The 22,729-nt window shown below is 51.7% G+C and overlaps 3 protein-coding genes across 4 annotated transcripts in view; all 3 read right to left on the bottom strand.

The window, feature by feature from the left end:
• Nucleotides 1–21,077, bottom strand: part of LOC123651045 (leukocyte immunoglobulin-like receptor subfamily A member 1) — a 31,815-nt gene extending 10,738 nt beyond the window's left edge. Inside the window, exon 1 of one of the 2 annotated variants that reach the window (XM_045582923.1) lies at nt 20,971–21,077. In XM_045582923.1, the coding sequence (XP_045438879.1) occupies nt 20,971–21,004 (34 nt within the window). In that variant the 5' untranslated portion in view covers nt 21,005–21,077. Of the gene's footprint in view, nt 1–10,409; nt 10,712–20,970 lie in introns of those variants that run through there. The other variant, XM_045582922.1, reaches the window with a different exon arrangement.
• The window catches only part of LOC123651018 (leukocyte immunoglobulin-like receptor subfamily A member 3), a 79,073-nt gene that overhangs the window by 48,562 nt on the left and 7,782 nt on the right, over nt 1–22,729 (bottom strand). The window lies entirely within an intron of this gene.
• Nucleotides 3,238–10,366, bottom strand: LOC118721078 (leukocyte immunoglobulin-like receptor subfamily A member 5). Its single transcript, XM_045582921.1, has 8 exons — nt 9,787–10,366; nt 9,339–9,641; nt 8,963–9,013; nt 6,191–6,307; nt 4,545–4,587; nt 4,414–4,466; nt 4,148–4,200; nt 3,238–3,884 (listed from the first exon to the last, which is right to left on the bottom strand). The coding sequence occupies exons 1-8, from the start codon at nt 10,139–10,141 to the stop codon at nt 3,738–3,740; spliced, it is 1,122 nt and encodes a 373-aa protein (XP_045438877.1). The 5' UTR covers nt 10,142–10,366; the 3' UTR covers nt 3,238–3,737.

Raw genomic sequence — 22,729 nt, 5'->3', positions numbered from 1 at the left:
GGTCTTCACCAGATTACAGGTCCTACTTGTCCTAGGAAATATCACCTCTACACACCATCACAACCTCCTTTTGTGCCTGGGACTCATTGTCCCTCTGACAGACAGCAAGGATTTTTGGCTCTGAAGGAAAACATCGCCCCCTTTTAGCAGGAAGCCGTTATGGAAGAGACCCTGTGCACTGCCACCACCCCTCCTCGCCCCCCTTTTCCCCTGAGAGAATTCAGTGCCGAAAATCCTTGAGGAAGAAAATGTGAGACAGACCCCCAGAATTTAAACCCCCAGAGCAAGGATGGATGATGGGCCAGGTACAGAAACTCATCAGGGAAGAAAGCTCTGGATGTCTAGCAAGGGGCAAAACTAGGAAAACAAGAAACTTACCTCCAGGGTAACTTACCTTTCCCTTCCATATTACTAATCAGGCAGTTTAGACACCCTGACTAACATCCCTAGATGTTATCTTTTCTTCCCTGAAAATGACACCGAGGCCTCAGTTGTATTTCAGCTCCAGGCCCAGAAAAGCAGCAAAACCAGACAAGTGACACTGTGGCTGCCTCAGGACCACCTTTTACCTCCCAAGTCACTCTTTAGGACTGCTTTCCGGTCTTCACCAACCAGTCTCTCAGGAAAACCATGCTGCTTCAACCCCCCACTTCACTCATGAGGAATCTATACAGTGTTCTAGCCGACTATAGTCAAAGTCCATCCCCCTATGATCTTGATGTCCCCTCAGCAGGAAGCAACAATGAAGGGGATGATCTCCATCCTTATTCCATAAAACAGAAAGGCTGAAATGTTAGATCTAGTTAAATAATTGAATCAATACTTCCTCCCCTGGGACCTGACCTTTAAGACCACACTCCATTTGCAAAAAGACTATTATCTTTCACCTTCAGGCTTTCCCAGAATCTGGACCTGTCCAGAGAATTCCCCACTGAAAAAGGCCACCAAGAGTTCTTTAAAATCTCTGACTTCCGATCCCTGGGTGTTGGTGCCATTTGGGGGGTCAGCCCATCTGTTTTACAGATTACCTAATCTATTGATATAATAATAAAAGCGTAATATGCTAATTAGACTAGACAGCTGAACGAATGTCCTTTCGGATGACCTTCTGGATGAAGCTGGGCTGTGAGGGCCATGGCAAGCCACCGCAGTTGTGTTGGACAAGTCCCTTGCACAAATGTTGTGTATTGGGCCTCTAGTAAATTTCTAACTCTTTACCTCTTTGACCTTGTGCATTCCTCCTTCAGTGACCTTAACAACAATGTTCTTCAAAAATGAAACTAACCAGAAAATAACCCCTGACCCCTTCTCTATGCACATTTTGCTGAATCAACATATTGAAGGGCACACCTGAAAAAAACGAATGAATATTCTGTTGAGACCTTCCCCTGAGACCTCCCCTAGGAGTCCAGCCTGCCAAGAGAGATAAAAATCCTCAAGGCAAAAGACCCAGCTCACATGCTCTTGTTGAGCACACTCACCCCTGGTTATCTCTGCTGTTTTCCTCCTAAATTATAAGGGACCCCAGGAAACATGCAACCAGGGGAGCAGTGGGCAGTGGCAGCTCATCCTGGGCTCTCCCCCCGAAACTGTCTCCAAGACCCCTTTGTCCTCTAATGTCTTCTCTCCTGTTGCTTCTTCTACCTTAAGTCCTATCTGTATTTCACTGTGCCCAGCTTTAATAAACTTACTCTCAAAAGCACCTAGACCTGCGTTGTGAAATTTTTCCTATACAGAGTCAAGAACCCACACACTACCCGTTGGCCCAAGGTAGCTTGGCTCTGGGCCCAGATCCCGTCCTGTAACACTCTCCTATAACTTGTTCTTCAAGAAACGGAAAGAATAACCCCAAAGGCAATCCAGAGGTGATCGGGGCTGCCCCATTGATGTCAAAGTTAGAATCACTTCCTTGGTTTCAACAGGGCAGAGGGTCCCCACAGGGAGATGAAGGTACTGTGTTACCCAACTGAGCCATGGAGGTGACGCTGCCACCCCATGTTCTAGAGGGCAAAACATCTCATCTGACCACTATGCTGAAACTAATACAATATAATGCTGAATGTGAACTGTAACTGAAAAATAAAATTTGTAAAAATTGAACCCAAAATAGACAAAAATGATTTAACAAAGGGTTGCTTTGCTGGATGTTGAATGTGCTTGGAATCCGTCATGCTTGTCTTTCCAATGTTTCCCTTTTGGAATAGAGAACATCTCTCCTACATCTGCGGCAGCGGTGCATTTTTTGGAACTTGTTGGTCACAGGTTTGTGACTGCAGAGAGATTCTTCCTTAAAAGGAGTCCTATCCTAAGTCTCACCTACGCCTGACATAGACAATAGATAGATGAGACTTTGATAGTTGATGCTGGAATGAGTGGAGCTTTGGATCATTGTAGAACTGGAATGAATATATTTTGCATGGAAGAAGGATACAAAATTGAGGGGGTGGGGACCTCCGAATGTTGTGGACTGAATGTTGATGTCCTCCCCTCTCAAAATTCATGGGAAAGCCCTTAATCCCCCCTGTGGCTGTATGTGGAGATAAGGCTTATGAGAAAGTAATTAGGGTTCAATGAGATCTTAAGGGTGGGACCCTGATCAGATATGCTAGTGTCTTTAAAAGAAGATACACACCAATGATATTTCAGTTCTTGATTCTTATAAGTATATTTCCAGTAGGACATGGTCTCACTCATCTAGGGGAAATGGTGAACAACATAGACTGATGAACAAGAGATAAGGAGCCATGGGTCAGACTGTTGGACCTCAAAGGGAGGGTGGGGATAAAAGGGAGAGATGAACCAAAAAACTTATGTGCATACATATGAGCCTAACCAGTGGTCAAGAACAATAAGGGAGGGTGGGGGCATGAGTGGGGGTGGCGTAGGGGATTGGAATGGGGGGTTGAGGACAATTATGTGATACCTTAATCAATAAAGAATTTTTAAAAAAAGAAGAAGAAGATACACACCAGGGCTCGCTTTTTCTCCCTCTCCCCTTCACACACACACACCAAGGAAAGACCATGTAAGCAGAAGCAAGAAGGCAGCCATTCATACCCAAGGAGAGAAGCCATAGAGGATACCAACCCTCCTTGCACCTTGATCTCAGACTTTCAACCTCCAGAACAATGGGAGAATGGATTTCCATTGTTTTCTGCTCTGCCCAGACTATGGTCCTTTGCTATGGCAGCCCGGGAAAGATGAACACAATTATTTTTTTTCTCTTTTTTTATTTTATTTTATTCTTTTCCATATAAATATATGTTCTTATAATTTTTATATCCTTTCATCCACTGTGGTGGGATGCATTTGTTGTTGACTTCTTTAAATGCTCACCCTAGTGGCTAAATGTCAGGCCTTCTTCTCTTTCTAGTAACTCCATTTAGGCACTTAATTTTCCCAGTTGATGTGTAACATGTGCATTACCTTTCAAGGAAGAATATGAGTCACAGTGTCCTTTACATAAAAAAAAAAAAAAGTTTTATCTTCATTTGTTATTTTCTTCTCTCAAACCCTGGTTATGTAGACGTGTATTGCTCTGTTTCTAAAGATATAGGTCTCCTCTTTATCTTCTTCTGCAGAATTAGGTGCCGTCGAAGGTCTCATGACATCCTGCTTGCTTATCTAATGTTCTCAGGCTCCATTCAGCAGCTGAGTGTCCATGGGGGCAGCGCCCATGCCTTCTGGGGTCCCTGCATTTCCTCTCTCTGGAGTGTGAGGTCTGAGTCCCTCCTGGGCTAGTGGAAGGACAGAGAAGCATACACACTGGGCTCCACTTGGGGCTGGTCTGACGGGGAGGAAGGGACTGCTGTTGTCTCTCCTTTGAGGGTCAAGTGACTCAGCTGGGCATAGGTCACATTTTGGGCATCCTCAGACGGAGTATCCTGGAGGGGATAGAATGAGAGGCAGGTGAGTCATTGGGGGTGGGGGGAGAGAGAAGCCAGGGCACTGGGAGCAGAAAGGACCCACATGACTAGCCCATCTGCCTGTCCTCTCCCATGTGTCTGTCCTCTATGTTCAGCATTTCCTCTGACAAGACAGAAGGCAGAGTGGCCACCCCCTACCTGAGCCTGGAGTGGCTCCCCTGGGGGTATTAACAAGTCTTTGCTGGGTGTCCTGGGTGTCCTGGACAGGCCAGGGATCTTACCTGACTGTTCATCTTTTTGTCCTCCTCAGATTGGGATTCTCTTCGGGAAGCATCTAAAGAATGAAAAGATCCAATCTCATGCAAAATTCCTGAAATTCCCAATCTGCACACACTCCTTGTCAGTTAGGTGGGCAGACTGAGGTTCGTTGAGGGGCAGGGATGTGCCTGGGGTCACACATATTTGGAACTTTCATGCTTCCTCACCCTCTAAGCCCAGAAGCCTTCCCAAGCACTCAGCCTGCCCCTATGTCCCACCAAGACCTCACCTCCTCCACTATTACACCGGTTCTGCTCCTGGTCATCAGCCATGGAGCTGGAGCTGAGGAAGGAGGACAGGTGCATAAGACATGTTGAAGGAGCTACAGGTGGAGGTTGGAGGGGTTGGGGAAGAAATTACCTTTTCTGCAGTGCTCTGGTCTTCGCCTCAAGGTTTAAAGCACCTGTACAGAGTTGGAAATTAGCTTCCAAACTAGCCCAGAACCCGGCCCCCTGGGGCTCCATTAAGATCTCAGAGGCTGTGACCCCCCACCTTGGTCCATTTGGGATTCAAGGTAAATAAAGTTAAAAGGTAGCACCCCAAACTAGCATGGCTGATTTAAATAAATTTCCATGAACCTGAAAGAACATGTTTACAGTCTAAGTCTGTCCTTATTACATCTCTGCTCTCTCGTAGAGGATGGTATTTAGAAGTTAAGACCTGGATGATGATAGGTGTGCTTACTCCTAGCCTGCACCCTCTCCAATCTGGGACCTCCCTCTCACAATCCAGGACTGCTGGCTCCCAACCACTCACCTGCCTGCCTGCCTGATTGCCCCTAACTGCTTCTGCCTGCCAGCCTGATCACCCCCTAATCACTCCTCTGCCAGCCTGATCAATGCCTAGCTGCTCCCCTGCCAGCCCAATTTCCCTAAATGCCCTCCCCTTCCGGCCTGGTCACCCTTAACTGACCTCTCCTGTGATCCTGGTCACCCCTAACTGTCCTCCCCTGCTGGCCTTGTCACCTCTAACTGCCCTCCCTTGCCAGCCTGGTTGCCCCTAACTGCCTTCCCCTGCTGGCCATGATGTGGCAGCCACCTTGTGTCCACATGGGGGCAGCCATATTTGAAGACATGGGGGCAGCCATCTTGTGTGTTGGAGTGATGATCAATTTGCATATTACTCTTTTATTAGATAGGATATTAGATAGGACATATAATTTGTAATTAGGTCATACTGCAACAGAATGAAAAGCATATAATCTTTATGCAATATTGTACTTTCCAGAACCACTGTACTAACCAGTAAACAAACAAGCCTGTTGGAACAGAAACAGGAACAACTTCCCCCCCCCCCCCCCCCTAACAACCACTATTTTATCTTCTATATTAGGACATTGCATCAGTTCCAGTTCCTGTTGAGAAAGGAGCAGACCAACCAATACCGAAAGAGTCAGCATGCTGCTTCCAAGATCTTTGTCAGAACTAGCGAGAACACGGCCTACATGTCCCCACTTGCCTTCCCTCTTCTTTAAAAAGTCACCAACTAGACCAGAGTCGTTAAGATGGTTGTTTTTAGGGCAGGAGTCCACCTCCTTCTCGGATCCTCTGCACATGAATAAAATATCTAACCTTTTCACCAGCACCTGTCTGCCTGCCTCAGCCTCTGTCACAGCAGGCAACCAAACTTGCATTCGGTAACGATACTGACATCTTCCATTCCAATGGAATGCCTTAGTTTTTGTTTGTTTGTTTTTCTAGCCATCAGTTCTGCACATTTTTAAATTCTTCACAGGCATTTCACCCCATATATTTACGTATTTTCTCAAAGCAATGGAACTCCCAACCACTTCCATTCCATCCCCATTCCTCACCACCACGCCCACGCCCCACTGCTCTCCACGGCAGGCTGGCAACGGCACCTTCTCATGGCTCCCCCATCACCAGCACGGTCCCTCAGGTTCTGGGTGCACCCCTGCTACCTCCAAGGCAGGACCCCTCCTGTCACAACTGAACTTACATTGGGAATCCTCTCAGGTAGGCAAAGACTCCCCATCTTCTACTCACCTGACTTGCTGCATTTGTTCCGATGCTTGAGGAGGAAGAAGAGGAGGAGGAGGAGGAAGAGCAGTAGGATGAAGGTCACTGAGACCCCGATCAGAACCTCATGGTAACTTTGAAGACCTTGGGCACAATGATGGCGTGAATGAGCCAATGATGCCACGTAATTGAGCACCTACTGTGTGTGAGGCATGTGTAGGGGGTCTGAGAGTGAATCGCTCTGACCCTCATAGCAATCAAGCAACAGGTGGATGCCAATCCCACCTCCATTCATTCCACAAATGAGGAAACTGAGGATCAGAGAGATAAATCAGATGCACCAGGACACCCAGCCTGGATAATGGCAGAGCTGGGATTTGAACCCAGGACTGTGGGTTCCCTTTTGTTCTGCTCATGTTACCTCCCACACACACACACACACACACACACACACACACACACACCCAGACAGACCCCAGCTTTGGGCTCTGGGGGCTGCTTCTCTGATTGGAATGGCCTGCCGCTTGGTCCCCACATGCGCCAGCCCTCTGACTTGAATGCATCTCTCTATTCATTCCCATTTGCTAGCCCATCTGAGGCTATGGGACTGTGTGGGATGGAGTCTGATCTTCCCAGTCCCCACGTCCAGCTAGGATCTGTCCTTTATCCTGCAGACCCCGCACTCCCACGCAGAACCTGCCTGACCTTTTCCAAGCATGGATGTGGGAGGGGACATGAGGATGGATCTGCCTTGTCTTGGGCACTGGGTGGGCTGAGAGCTTCTACTTCTGGGGTCTCACCTAAATGCCGGGAATCAATTCCAGCATAATAATTATAAGAGTTCCGTCAAAAGGTTGATGGGACTTGGGGAGCTCAACAAGGGTGAGCCACATACTTAGTTTACCTGTTGGAAACGGCTAAACAGGCACTTCCCCCAAACCTGAATAGGATTATTGTTAGCTGCCAGACAGCTCAGGGCATTTTATTGCCTCCTGTTGTCAATGAAGGAGTATCCTGGCCAGCTGTAGGCTGAACAGCTGTAGGCTATCTCCCAAATTGACAATGTTTCTTTGATTCTGTACCCTTTGAAGTGCATATTTCCACCTTGCCTTGGGATAAATAAATCATGTTGAATAAAAGTAGGGGTCCTTGGTCAAGGGAGAGTCTGCAGTTCCTTTTAGCTGAAGCTCCACTGACCCCCAATGCCTTTCAAAAATATCTTTCGTCCTTGGACTCTTTAATCATCCAGGCCCAGCCCCTTTCTCCAGAATGCTGAACCCTTTGTAAGGCTGGGAAAGGAACCCCGGCATTATGGTGCCCTAACGAGGGACACCAACACCTAAATCTCTTAGCAAACCTGCATGGGAGATGGTAGGAGACACAGCTCACAGAGAGTGAAACTGGGCCTTGGCTGAGCTCCCCCAGACGGGGAGGAGCAGAGCTGGGATCTACATTTCATAGAGCCCAGTCTCCAAGCCCTGGTCCATGTGTTAACGAGTTTGATGTCTTTCCTTCAATATCACAGGCTACACACTGCAGGCTGGTAGGAGAGCCCTCAGAATGGCACCCCTATCATTGCCCTGTTGGTCCCTAACACCCCAAACACCCTACATTGCCCGTCCTGCCCTTCTGCAGACAAGGGCCACGCCTGCAGGTCAGAGCTGAGAGGTCCTTTGAGGTCTGAGCCAGGGTTCTCCTCTGTCTCCTGGGGAGACACAGACTCAGAGGGAAAGGGACTCTTTGAAAATTGCCATCCTGACCATTTCATCCACAGGCCAATGCTCATTCTACTGAGCTAAACCAGCGAGGGCCATACCCACCTTCCTGTCGGTGTCTCCTCCCAGCCACCCGAGATACTTTCTGTAGAGTGTGTGCAACTTGTGCCTGCATGTCTATTAGTGTGTGTGTGTGTTGTTGTTTTTTTAATTCTCAGCTGAGGATATTTTCCCAATGATTTTTAGAGAGAGTGGAAGAGAAAGAGCAACACAGAAACATCGATGTGTTGATTGATTGCCTGTGCTTGTGCCCCGACCAGGGCCCGGGCCAGGTAGGAGCCTGCAGCTGAGGTAAAATTGAACTCAAGATCCTTCCGTATGCAGGCTGAGACTCTTATCCACGGAGTCAACCCAACTAAGGGTGAGCATGTCTTTTTAAAAAGACAGAAAAAGGTTGAAACCTGTTTGGCTCAGTGGATAGAGCGTCGGCCTGCAGACTGAAGGATCCCAGGTTCGATTCCAGTCAAGGGCATGTACCTTGGTTGTGGGCACGTCCCCAGTAGGGGGTGTGCAGGAGGCAGCTGATCAATCTTTCTCTCTCATCGATGTCTCTAGCTCTCTATCTCTCACCCTTTCTCTCTGTAAAAAAATCAATAAAATATATTTTTAAATAAATAAATAAATAAATAAATAAATAAATAAATAAATAGAAAAAGGAAAGGTCCTAAAATTAAATAGTGGTGATTATTAGATTGTACAACTCTGAATGCAATAAAAACCATTGAATTTCACATTTTGAAAAATAATGATTTTAAAAAAAATCATCATCCTAGGGACACTAAGACCCCCACCACCAATAGTGGATGCCACCTATTTGTGCATCATAAGCCTCGTTGAAACCCAGCCCCTGCTCCCCTAATCTGGGCCTCACATTTCCCTCTGCTTTGACTGCCCCACCAGCCTCAGTCCCCAGAAAACAAGCTCATCCCTGTGTATGTGCTGGGCTGCTACATCCTCTGAGAGGCCTCAGAGCTGCCTGGGTTGGTCTGGGCTCCCCCAGAGCAAAGAGTCCCCAGTGACTCACCATCCGTGGAGGTGAGCTTTGGGTGTTGGGTGCTGGGGTCCACAGAGGGGCCTGGGAAAAAAGAGAAGGAGGAAGGGTAGAGTGCCCCCACAACCGGCCAGAGATGCTGTATTTGTTAACATTTGTCTCCTCATCTTTCCTGTGGTCCTGGCAATTCCTCCCTTCTAGCTCCTGGGTCCCCTGGAGAATCTGGTGATGGGTATGAGGAAGGGGCAGGGGCAGAAGGCCCACTGTGCTCTGTCCATCCCTTTGAGGAGTGGATTGCCCTGTGGATGACCCTCCCTGAAGCCCTCATTGTGGTCCTACATAGGGGACCTCCTGGGAAGGATCCTTAACCAAACATACAAACAAGGAGGGACAGGACTGGGCTCCTCACCTGAGACCTGGAGCTCCAGGGGGTCACTGGGGTGTGACCACACCTGGGGACTGTTCCTGTAATAGCCATAGCATCTGAATGTCCACCGGTGGCTGGCGGTCACAGGGCCCACAGGGAACAGGGCCTGGAACTGCCCACTGGGCTGTCGCTTTGAGTCCAGGGTCCAGGATAACTTGTGATCTCCTTCCTTAATCAGAATGAACATGCCAAACCCATCCACTGAACCACACTGGAGGGTCACGCTCCCTCCTGAGGGCACGACAGGGCTGGGCAGGGCTGAGAGGCTCGGTTTGCTGTAGGATTCTAGGAGAGGAGGAGGCAGCATGTCAAATGGGCTCACACCTCCCTCATGTCCCCCAGGGCTGGGCTGTGAGAGGGAGACACCCTGCGAGCAGACCCTCTTCTTGAGGGCAGAGCCTGAGGATGGGACCCCTGAGTGTCCTCTTACCTGTCACCACCAAATCCAAGAGGTCACTGGGCTCTGACCAGCCAGTGGGGCTGAGGTAGTAACAGAGATATCTCCCTGCATCATGCTCTGTCATGTGTGGGATGGAGAACTTGGCTCTGTCCCTGGGTTCCAATGGCTTGTGTATTTGCTTTGATGCTGGGTTTTCCAATTTATCCAGACGGTACTTCTCAGCCCCTGGGGTTCCTTGACAACAGATGGTCACAGGGTTCCCCCAAGTGATCACAGGGCCTGGTTCAGCCCAGAGAGTGGGCTTGGGGAGAGGCTCTGGAAGGAAATCAGGGGCTTGATCAAAAGACATTCCCACCCTCAGTTCCCAGCTCTCAGCCCCGAACATTTGAGATGTCCATCATCCATCAGCCTGGAACTGCTGTTCACCACCCAAATTTCCCAGGGGGTGGCCCTTATCCCCAGAGAGGAGTGGGACTTGGGACACCTGGGGAGACTCACCTGCCTGCACTGGTGTCCTGAGGCCCACACTCAGCCCTGGAAGAGAGTCCCTGTGAGAGATTTGCCCTGAACCCTGAGCAGCTCACTCCTCCCCATGAGCCTCCTGAGTCAAGGGGTCCTGACAGAGCAGGGCTCCTCTCCCGGTCCCATCTCACCGAGGCAGAGCAGGGCCCTGAGCATGCGGGTCATGGTGTCTTCCCAATCTGGTCCTGAGTGTGCAGATGGAGCCCATGGTGCTTTCAATACAGGCGCACAGGGTGGGGCCACCGGGAGGCTGGCCCTGCTGGTCTCGTGTTTGTCACAGTGGCCACGTCAACAGCCCCAAGTAAGGGGAACAAGGTCTTCCTGGCAGCCTGGCTGTGGTTTCCATGACCAACCAGGAAGCAGACCAGAAGCCTTCTGAGCCACCCCTTGTAGGTGAGGTGGCCTAAGGCACTTCCTTTCCTGTCAGAGCCTCCCCCACAGGGTCTCCTTCCTCCTGAGCCCATCCATCAGTACCTCCCCGGGGTCCTTACCATTGACAATGCCACCGGGGCCCTAGAGACTCTTAGGAAGACGTGGGTGCCTGTGGCTGCAGAGCTCAGATCACCAGGGACACGCTCACCCTCTCCCTGTGCTGCTCAGGGCGATGTCACAGTGACAGTGAGCACAGAGGGGAATAAGAAAGGAAATCTGATTCTTCTCCTGAGTCCACTTATTTTTTTTTTTTTTTTTTGTGGGTGAACATTGGAATGGCCTTGTTTGTTTTTGCAACAGCACCTACCCGCCTTCCTGGGGAACAAGCCTGACTCATTGCTGCTCCTCATGCCTCGGACAACATTCTCTTCCTCGTTCTGGGGTCCTGCATGTAACTTTTAGGGGCTTTTTTGATAGGTTAGAGGTGTATTTTTTAAAGAAATAGATGGCCTTTACGTCTGATACACGAAGATTTGTGCAAGAATGGGCCCCCTTTGCTCTGGCCAGAGCTGCCTTTCCACCTTCCCACGCTGCCCAGAGGCCCAGAGTGGCTGGGGTGGTTGGGAATGCCTAACCATCACCTTGGTGAGGACACAAGCATCCCGCCCCGCCACTCAGTGCCATATTTGTTGGTTGGTGGGCATGGCGAAGGTATGGCCAATTAGCATGTTACCTTTTATTAGTGCAGATTCACCTCCAATCCCATGTCCTGGACAATAGCATTTTATCTATAGGTGCCCCTCCCCCCAAATGTATACATACACTTAGGATAATTATAAAGGCCACATTTATTAAAACTCCTGCTTTCGTTTTCAGGATTGAGCCATCCGCTGTTACAGTGTGAGTGCTTTTAAGAGAGACCTTGTTTGTGTCCTTGTTGGGGTGAGAGGGGTGGCAGGTGGCCTGGTTCCTGTTTTGTGGGAAGAAACCAGTCCCTGTTCACGTTCAGGCCAGGTGACGATGTCAGAGGGCTGCGGTGTCAGGCCCAGTGGTAAAGACAAATGCTCGTCTCAGCCATGCCAGCGCCCTTGTCTGCTTAGCAGACCAATAAATGCTACTGATAAAGTTGTTTTTTAAAAAATATGTTTTTATTGATTTTAAAGAGGAAGGGAGAGGGGGAGAGAAAAACATTCATGATGAGAGAGAATCATGGATTGGCTGCCTCCTGCAGGCCCCACACTGGGGAATGGCCCAAAACTCAGGCATGTGCCCTGACCAGGAATTGAACCATGACCTCCTGGCTGATAGGTCAATGCTCAACCACTGAGCTACGCTGGCCGGCCAATGATAATATTTCTGAAATGCAGGCTGTCTCCCCAAAATGCATACACACTGTACCATCTGTTAGCTTTTTTTTGAAAATGAAATATATTTCAGCCCTAGCCAGTTTGGCTCAGTGGAGAGAGCATGAGCATTGGCTGGCAGATGGAAGGGCCCCATGTTTGATTTTTGTCAAGGGCAAATGCCCTTGTTGGGGGCATCCAGAAGGCAGCTGATCAATGATTCTCTGTCATCATGGATGTTTCTCTCTCTCTGGCCCTCTCCCTTCCTCTCTGAAATCAATGAAAAGTATTTCTTAAAAATGTATTGTAATGAACTCTGCCCTGATATGACTCACAGTGTGTGGATACACAACTGGGGCCATCCTCCACGTAGACATAGTCCTTTGCAGGAAAAGAGAAATGAACGTTCCCCAAGCAGACTGGAAACCACAAGAAAGAACAGACAGGACAGCAATGCCAAGCGGCACTGGTGCCCAGGACCAGCAGGGGGCATTGCCAGAGGTTCCCACTCATGTGGCCATGGAGAGGGGCCCCTGGTTCTCACAGGGAGGGAGGGTTGGAGCTTTGGGGCAGATTGGCAGCTATGGGGTCCCCCACCTTGTGTTTGTGGAAAGGCTTTGGGCCAGCTCTGCTCACTGACACCCTCTCATGGTCAGCCCTGAGTCACGTGTGTGTGGGTGTGTGTGTATGTGTGTGTGTGTGTGTGTGTGTGTGTGTAAGAGAGAAACAGACTGATTGCCATTTTTGTGAGAAACGAGTGTGTGTCACACAGGGAAGCAGGAGGCCAGAGCGCCCCATCCTCGCCTTGCCCTGCCCGAGCAGATGCTAGGTCTGAAAGGGTGGGTACCAAGGAGCCAGGGAGGCCACAATGATCCCCAACTACACACTGTCAGCCTGACTCCCAAGTGAGTCCCAGAAGGTCTGGGAAGAAAGAGCCTTCCAACAAGAATGGATGCCCTGCCCTAACCGGTTAGGCTGAGTGAACAGAGTGTCAGCCTCTGGACTGAAGGATCCCAGGTTCCCCTCCAAGCAAGAGCATTTACCTTGGTTGCAGGCACATCCCCAATAAGGAGTGTGCAGGAGGCAGCTGATCAATGTTTCTCTCTCATTGATGTTTCTAAGTCCCTCCCCCTCTCCCTTCCTCTCTGTAAAAAAAAAATCAATAAAATATATTTAAAAAAAATAAAAAAGAATGGATGTCATGTGAAGTAAGCCAGTTAGAGGAAGACAAGTGTCATGTGATCACACCTCCATGAGGGATCTCATGAGCAAAATAAACAAACAGACAAACTTGGTCCAGAGACATGGAAGCATGGGACAGGCTCACAGATGTCAGGGGAAAGAGATTAACCCACGGACTTACATCCACATATGCATAATCCATGGACACAGACAACTGCAGTGAAGGCCCAGGCTGGGGGGGTGGTGGTGGAGACATGTGTTGGGTGGAGGGGGGTCAATGGGGAGAAAAGAAACACATCTGTAATACTTTCAACAATAAAGCAAAATTTAAAAAAATTAATTCTCACCTGAGGATATTTTTTCCATTGATCTCTAGAGTGGAAGGGAGGGAGGGTGGGTAGAGAGATCTGGGAGGGAGTGTGTGTGTGGCGGGGAGCATGAGTAAGAGAGACAAGTCCATGTGGGAAAGACACATTGATCGGTTGCCTCCCGCACTTGGTTGTCTCCTGACCGAGCCCTGACCGACCGGGTCTGGGGATCAAACTAACAACCCAGATTCATGCCCTTGATCAGGAATCAAAACCGAGGGCCTTCGGTCCACAGGCCGATGCTCTACTTACTGAACAACATCAGCTAGGGCTGTGGTCGGCAAACTCATTAGTCAACAGAGCCAAATATCCACAGGACAACGATTGAAATTTCTTTGGAGAGCCAAATTCTTAAAGTTGAACATCTTCTAAGGCCGCTTCTACAACATAGACTTGCCCAGGCCATGGTATTTTGTAGAAGAGCCGCCCTCAAGGGTCCAAAAAGCCACATGTGGCTTGTGAGTCGCAGTTTGCAGACCGCCGAGCTAGGGCATCATTGACGTGTCTATCTCTCTCCGCCTCCCTTTCTCTCTCTGAAGTCAATATAAACATATAAAAATATTTTTTTAAAGAGGAAAGATAAGAAAACGTTATGTGTGTGTTCACTTATTTCCACCTGTTCCTCTTTCATGGTGAAAACCAGAAACCGACAGAAGCAGTCACCTCCGATGTGTGGGGGGACAGGGTGAAGAGGACAGAAGGGATCATCCAATCGGAACGTGCCATCCTATGCCGCTGTCACTTCTGAAACCTAAAAATAGTTTACATAGACCAGCCACATCATAGACCCAGCGATTTCGTGGGAAAAACACACACTGACATGACTATGAACAAGACATGGGGGGGGGGGCGAGGGGGGAAGAAAGATAAAATAAAAGAGAAGAAAAGAAGAAGGACTTATAGGAATTAGATAAGAGTTGGCTTTTCACAGGAGAAGTGCAGGTACAACATAAATGACCCTGTGATGGCGCACCGGGTGGGAACTCCCAGATACTAAGTGGTCCCCATGGAAGGAAAGCCCGGTAGCCCTGGCCTTCCTTCCTAAATATAATTCCCACTAAAAGGAACCCAAGAAGTAGGTGACAAGGTGGCCTCCTGGTCCAGGGCAGGAGGGGGAGAGAGAGAGAGAGGGAGAGAGAGGGAGAGAGAGAGAGAGAGAGGAGAGAGAGAGAGAGAGAGAGAGAGAGAGAGAGAGAGAGAGAGAGAGAGAGAGAGAGAGAGAGAGATTGGTTGCCTCCCACATGCACCCCAAATCGGAGATGGAGCCTGCAACTCAGGAACCTGCCCTGGATGGACTGAGGGTGTGAGGGTAGGTGCAGAGGGAGGGACCCTGATTGGGGACTTATAACCTGATAAACAGAGAGACTGGATTCATCTGTAAAGTAATCCCGGTGTTTTAAATCTTAGAACACATATACTCATGTGGAGAGGGGGTTCCGTTTCTCTTGAGTTTCCTTCCCAAGGCCTGTGCTAAATGATGCGGGAGGTGACTCAGCGGTGAATCCAGCCAGCAGACCTGATAAGCAGGGTCCGGCCAGCCCACCCCACCAGGAGTCCACACATCATCTCATCCGCGTTATCTCATCAGCATCGTCTCATCAGCATCATCTCCTCGCCTGGGGACCAAGGACAGTAGCTGAGGTCTGTGTACCCCCAGGGCTGCATGTAGCTAGATTCGGTTCCCAGCCCCAGCCCTTTCCCCTCTAGAACCCTCCCCATGTGCCTGGCTGGAAGGCAGGACTTGAAGCTGTAAGCGCCCAGTCTTCTTGGCTGGCTGGCCTCCTCAGTAAACATCTGTATCAGTCAACCCTGCCTTCCGGATTGGACACAGCTGCAGGCGGCCTGAGCCAAACCGGGGGGGGGGGGGGGGGGGGGGGGGGGGGGGGGGGGGTGTTCCTGGTAACAGGTAACAGCCCTTCAGTGCACAGGCCGGCGCTCTGACCACAGAGCCACAGGGGCCAGGGCCGCCTGGTCTCCCTTTTCCTCTAGAAGCTTCATGAGGCACTGCCAGTCAGTGGGGACATCTCAGTGGGCGCAGCGGGAAGCTGAAAGGACTTCCTGTGGCCAAGCTTGGGGAGCTGTGCACCAGAACTTAAGGGGGGGGGGGCGGGGGCGAGGGAGGCGCTCCGGCCCCCCTGAGCTCCGGGCAGGATGCTGGCACCGCGCAGGCAGCTGGGTGCTAGAAGCGCCCTCCTCCCAGGACTGACTTGGAGTCTGGAGCAGAGAGGGGGGCAGCGCGTGAGATGGAGCAAAAGGAGCTTCCCCTCTGCCTCCCTTCTCTGCTGATCACAGGGGAGGGCCAGGGGAGGGGCCAGAGGAATGGACAGGGGAGGAGCCTGGGATAGGGGAGGGGCCAGATGATAGTAGGTTGTCAGAGGAGGGGCAAGGGAAGGACAAGGTAGGGCACTGGGGAGGGGACAAAGGAGGGACAGAAGAGGAAATAGGGAAGGAGCCATGGGGTGTGGACAGGGGAGGGGACAGGAGAGGGACATAGAGGAAGCCATAGGGGTGTGCACAGGGGAGGGGAAAAGGGAGGGACATAGGGGAGGGGACAGAGGAGGGACAGGAGAGGAAATAGGGGAGGGGACATGGGGTGTGGACAGGGGAGGGGCAGGGGAGGGACATAGGGGAGGGCATAGGGGTATGCACAGGGAAGGGGAAAAGGGAGGGACATAGGGGAGGGTCCATGGGGTGTGCACAGGGGAGGGGAAAAGGGAGGGACATAGGGGAGGACATAGGAGAGGGGCCATGGGGTGTGGACAGGGGAGGGGAAAAGGGAGGGACATAGGGGAGGACATAGGGGAAGGGCAATGGGGCGTGGACAGGGGAGGGGAAAGGGGAGGGACAAAGGGGAAAGCATAGGGGCGGGGCCATGGTGTGGGGACAGAGTCACCCTGCCCACCCTAGTCCAGCTGGGGGTGAGGTGAGCGAGGACTACTAGTCAGTCCTCTGTCTGCATCCCAGCCCAGCTGGGTCCCAGCGTAGGTACCGCCCAGCCACGTGGCTGCGTCCTGCAGATCCTGGGACCCAGGCCAGCCCGCTGGCCTCTGGCTCTGGAGGTGGGTTGGGGTTTGGAGGAAATGTCAGAGGGGTAGGGAAGGAGGTCAGAGGCGATAAGGAACACGCAGGCAGCCCTGGTTTGCAGAAGCTTGGGGGCGTCCTGAGACCTCCGTGTGTCCGGGGCCAGGCTGGCACCAGCCTGTGGCTCACAGCAACAAGGTTCTGGGGCCCCAAGTTCCCACCGGCCCAGGCTGGTGTGGATCAGTGCATAGAGCATCCTCCTACGGACTGAAGGGTCCAGGGTTCGATTCTGGGCAAGGGCACACGCCCCAGTTGCAAGCTGGATCCTCAATGGGGGAAATGTAGGAGGCAGCTGATCAGTGATTCTCTCTCATCATTGATGTTTGTATTTCTCTCCCCCTCTCCATTCCTCTCTGAAATACATAAATATACATATGAAGGAGGAGGAGGAGGAGGAGGAGGAGGAGGAGGAGGAGGAGGAGGAAGAGGAGGAGGAGGCGGCGGAGGAGGAGGAGGCGGTGGGGGTGGAGGAGGAGGAGGAGGAAGAGGAAGAGGAAGAGGAGAAGGAGGAGGAGGAAGAGGAGGAGAGGGAGGAGGCGGAGGAGAAGTCGGAGCCAGGCCTCCCTGCGCTGACAGCAGGCTGCATGCCTTCTGGAGGCTCCAAGACAGAACCCAGTCCGTGTCTGTCCTGTCCCTGGAGACCCCGCGCTCTGTGCCTGAGCCTCTTCCTCCATCTGCGAAGCCAGCATTCAGGTGAGCGCTTCTGCCAGCTCCACAGGAACCTGGGGCGCTCCCTCCCTCCTCCACGCAGGAGGGGCTCACGCTGACCTGGGCACTGGGAGCCCTGCAGGTGGATGAAGGGTCCAGGGAAGGAAGCCCCGCCCACGCTCCCCTCCCCGCCCCCACGCATGTGCACCCTAGTAGTATGTCAGGACCAATGGGTCCTCCCTTAACTTTGAAGACCAGCCTTGCACATCCCCACAGCCGGTGCTCCGTTTGGCATCCCTACCCAGGGGCTCAAGGACTCCCCAACCCTCCACATCCTTCTGATAAAAAAATAAATAAATAAATAAAAATTGTTAATTGATTTCAGAAAGAAGAAGGGAGAGGAGAGAGAGAAAGAGAAGAAGAAGTATAAATGATGACAGGTAAACATTGACTGGCCTGTGCCCTGACCGGGAATCAAACCCTGACCTCCTCCTGGTTCCCATAGGCCAACACGCAACTACTGAACCACACCGGCTAGACTTCCTTTAAAAAAATATATATTTTATTGCGTTTTTACAGAGATAAAAAGAGAGGGATAGAGAGTTTGAAATATCAGTGAGAGAAAGACATCAATCAGCTGCCTCCTGCACATCTCCCACTGGGGATGTGCCCACAACCAAGGTGCATGCCCTTGACCGGAATCGAACCTGAGACCCTTCAGTCCGCAGGCCAACGCTCTATCCGCTGAGCCTAAACGGTTTTGGCAGATTTCCCTTTTTTTATTGTTTTAAAATATATGTTTTTTAGTTTTTACAGAGAGGAAGACACAGGGATAGATTTATAAACATCGATGAGAGAGAATCATCCTTTTTTTTTTTTTTAAGGTTTATTTAAAAAAATTTTTTTTCCATGACCACTGCCACACAATATATTGAGTCAAGTGGGTAGCAAAGGGGTTAGACATGGCTGTGCATTAAGGAGTGATTCCCCGACTCCTTTAGACCAGCTCTACTTAAAAATAAAAACAAAAAACAAAAACAAAAAAAACAAAAAATAGAAAAAACAACAACAACAACAACAAAAAAACACACACACTCTTTTAACTGCCCTGATGGCTGTGTGATGGCATCCCCCGAGGTTTGGGGTTGCATGTCCTTCCCTGGACTTGGGGTGCAGTCAGCTTGGCCCCAGGAGGCAGACCCGGGAGGCAGGGCAGTGGGGTGGGCCAGGCCCAGAGCAGGTGACAGGGGTGTCTGAGACCAAGGGCCTTGGGGGCAGCACACGAGATCCTTCCCGAGAGATCCCAGAAAGCAGCTGGGAAGGTGGGGTCCAGGAGGCAAAATGGGGTGGGAGGCAGGGGACCCCAGTATGTGTGCATGGGTGGGGGGGCTCAGACCTGAGAATAAACCTGGATGCAGAGACCACCAGAGGGAGGGGCGTGAACGCTGGGAAAATGGCCTGAGCTGAGCACCTGAAGGGATGGGAGAGGGGGGCTGTGGAGAACTTGCAGAGAAGGGAGAGCAGGGAAGGAGTGGGGTGGGGCCCTGAGCCAGGGGAGGGTGAGACCTGGAGCCAACCCCTGTGACCTGAGACAGAGATCAGAGGAGAGGCCCCTCACTACTGAGAGGCCCATCACCACTGAGAATCGCACGATTTCAGGGGGAAGAGGGAGAACAAACCTGAAGGGAAGTCTCAGGGGGGCGCGGAGGGAGAAGGGGGACATTGCTGGTGCAGGAGGGGGAACTGGTGTCCTGGGCTCCAGCTTGAGCCTCCAGGCACTCAGGGAGCTCCCTGCTTGCGCCCTGTGGTGCCCTCTCTACGGGAGGCTCCCTTGTGTCTATTCCTGTGGTCCCTGTGAAGCCCTGCTGGCTCAACACAGCTTCCACCAGAATCGCCACCAGGATCAGCAGGACCACGCCTGCCAGGCCCAGGCTGATGCTGTTCTCCACCTTGTAGTCCTGGGAGGCGGGGCCTGGAAGCAGAGGGCAGGGGTCACTGACAGGTGGACTCCCCCAGGCCAGGCCAGACCTTAGGAGACAGGACTCCGTACCCAGCAGAGCCCTGAGGAGGGGACGCCCAAGGCTGAGGTCCCCCCTCCCCAGCCCAGGCTCCAAGTGGGGGAGCAGAGGGGATTCCTGTGAAGGGGGCAGAGCAAGCAGTGAGCACTGGGTTAGTCTTGGCTCCCCCAGAGCAAAGAGGCCCCAGTGACTCACCAGATGTGGAGGTGAGCTCCAGGGGGAGGGTGCTGGGGTGCACAGAGGAGACTAGGAAAAAGGCAAGAGAAGGGGGAAGGTCAGAGTGCTCCCATCCCCCGGCCAGAGATGTTGTATTTGTTAACACTTGTCTCATCATCTTCCCTGTGGCAAGGTGCTCCCTGCCAGCCCCTGGGTTCCCCTGGAGAATCTGGTGATGGGCATGAGGTAGGGGCAGGAGCAGAAGGCCCGCTGTGCTCCATCCATCCCTTTGAGGGTGATGACCCTCCCTGAATCCCTCATTGTGGTCCTGCATTGGGGACATCATGGAAAGGATCCTTAACCAAACACAGGGACAAGGAGAGGACAGGACTGGGCTCCTCACCTGAGATCTGGAGCTCCAGGGCATTACTGGGGTGTGACCACACCAATGGGCTGTCCCTGTAATAGCCATAGCATCTGAATGTCCCCCTATGGCTGGCAGTCACGGGGCCTACATCAAACAGGGCCAGGAACTGCCCACTGGGCTGTCCCTGTGATTCCAGGGTCCAGGAGAGCCTGTGATCTTCTTCCTTAGTCAGAATGAACCTGTCAAACCCCTCCACTGAATCACACTTGAATCTCACACTCCCTCCTGAGGTCACGACAGGGCCAGGCAGGGCTGAGAGGCTCGGTTTCCTGTAGGATCCTAGGAGAGGAGGAGGCAGTGTGTAAAGTGGGGCTCACAACACCCTCATGGACCCCAGGGCTGGACTGTGTGAGGGAGACTTCCTGAGAGCAGACCCCATTCCTGAGGGCAGAGCCTGAGGCTGGGACCCCTGAGTTTCCTCTCACCTTTCATCACCACCAGCTTCAGGGGTCCACTGCGCACTGACCAGCCATCAGGGCTGTAATAGTAACAGCGAAATATCCCTGCATGGTCCAGTTGCATGTGTGTGATGGAGAAATTGGCCTTGTTCCCAGGCTCCAGTGGAATCTGTCTGTCCCAAGGCACTGGACTTCCCTCTTTATCCAGACGGTACTCCACAGCCCCTGGAGTCCCCTGGCACCAGAAGGTCACCGGGATCCCCCAGGGGACCACAGGGCCTGGCTCAGCCCAGAGTGTGGGCCTGAGGAGGGGCCCTGGAAGGAAATCAGAGGCAGGAGCAGAAGGCCCGCTGTGCTCCATCCATCCCTTTGAGGGTGATGACCCTCCCTGAATCCCTATCACCCCGCTTCCAGCTCTCAGCCACGAGAATTTCAGATGTCCTTAATTCAACAGCCCAGAACTGCTGTTCACCACCCCAACTTCCCAGGGTGTGGCACTTGTCCCCAGGGAGGAGTGATACCTGGAACACCTGGGGAGACTCACCTGCCTGCACTGGGGTCCAGATTCCCACACTCAGCCCTGGAAGAGAGTCCCTGTGAGAGATTTGCCCTGAACCCTGAGCAGCACCCTCCTCCCCATGAGCCTCCCGAGTCCTGGGGTCCTGACAGAGCAGGGCTCCCCTCCCTCTCCCATCTCACCGAGGCAGAGCAGGGTCCTGAGGGTGCGGGTCATGGTGTCTTCTCCATCTGGTCCTGAGTGTGCAGATGGAGCCCATGGAGCTATCAGTACAAACGCACAGGATGTGGCCACTGGGAGGCTGGCCCTACTGGTCTCGTGTTTGTGACACTGGCCATGTCAGCATCCCCAAGAAAGGGGAACAAGGTTTTCCTAACGGTTAGGCTGTGGTTTCCGTGACCAATAAAAAAGCAGATTCACAACCTCGTGAGCCGCCCCTTGCAGGCGAGGTGGCCCAGGGCGCATCCTTCCCTGTCAGAGCCTCCCCCACGGAGTCTCCTTTCTCCTCAGCCCGTCCATCAGCACCGCCCTGGGGTCCTCACCATGGACAGTGCCACCCGGGCCCTGGAGACGCTTCAGGAAGACCTGGGTCCCTGTGGCCTACAGAGCTCAGATCAGCAGGGACACGCTCACCCTCTCCCTGTGCAGCTCAGGGCCATGTCCCTGTGACAGTGAGCACAGAGGGGAATAAGAAAGGAAATCTGATTCTTCTCCTGAGTCCACTTATCTATTTTGTGGGTGGGCATTGGAATAGCCTTGTTTGTTTTTGTTTGTTTTTGCAACAGCACCTACCCGCCTTCCTGGGGAACAAGCCCCACTCAGTGCTGCTCCTCATCCCTCGGACAGCATTCTCTTCCTCATTCTGGGGTCCTGCATGTAACTTTTAGGGTTTTTTTTTTGTTGTTGTTGTGTTGTTTTTTTTTTGATAGGTTAGAGGTGTATTTTTTAAAATATATTTTATTGATTTTTTTTATAGAGAGGAAGAGAGAGAGATAGAGTGCTAGAAACATCGATGAGAGAGAAACATCGACCAGCCGCCTCCTGCACACCCCCTACAAGGAATGTGCCCGCAACCAATGCACATGCCTTTGACCGGAATCGAACCCGGGACCTTTCAGTCTGCAGACCAACGCTCTACCGCTGAGCCAAACTGGTTTCGGCTAGAGGTGTATTTTTTAAAGAAATAGACGGCCTTTATGTCTGATGCACGAAGATTTATGCAAGAATGGGCCCCCTTTGCTGGGGCCAGAGCTGCCTTTCCACCTTCCCACGCTGCCCAGAGGCCCAGAGTGGCTGGGGTGGTTGGGAATGCCTAATCATCACCTTGGCGAGGACACCAGCATCCCGCCCCGCCACTCAGTGCCATCTTTCTTGGCTGGTGGGCATGGCGAAGGTACGGCCAATTAGCATGTTACCCTTTTATTAGTGTAGAGTCGCCTCTGATCCCTTGTCCTGGACAATAGCATCTTATCTATAGGTACCCCTCCCCCCAAATGTATACACACACTTAGGATAATTATAGAGGCCACGTTTATTAAAATTCCTGCTTTCGTTTTCACGATTGAGCCATCCGCTGTAACAGTGTGAGTGCTTTTAAGGGAGACCTTGTTTGTGTCCTTGCTGGGGTCAGAGGGGTTACAGGTGGCCTGGTTCCTCATTTGTGGGAGAAAACTAGTTGCTGTTCACCTTCAGGCCAGGTGAGGATGTGAGAGGGCCGCCGTGTCAGGCCCTGTGGTAAAGTCAAATGCTTGTCACAGCCATGCCAGCGCCCTTGTCTGCTTTGCAGACCAATCAATACCACTGACAATGTTGATGCTTTTAAATATGTTTTTATTGATTTCAGAGAGGGAGAGAGCGAGAGAGATAGAAACATCAATGAGAGAGAATCATGGATTGGCTGCCTCCTGCAGGCCCCACACCGGGGAACAGCCCAAAACCCAG

Source organism: Pipistrellus kuhlii, unplaced genomic scaffold (genome assembly GCF_014108245.1).
Source record: "Pipistrellus kuhlii isolate mPipKuh1 unplaced genomic scaffold, mPipKuh1.p scaffold_m20_p_176, whole genome shotgun sequence".
In the NCBI taxonomy this organism is placed as follows: domain Eukaryota; kingdom Metazoa; phylum Chordata; class Mammalia; order Chiroptera; family Vespertilionidae; genus Pipistrellus; species Pipistrellus kuhlii.
This window is presented reverse-complemented; position numbering and strand designations above follow the sequence as displayed.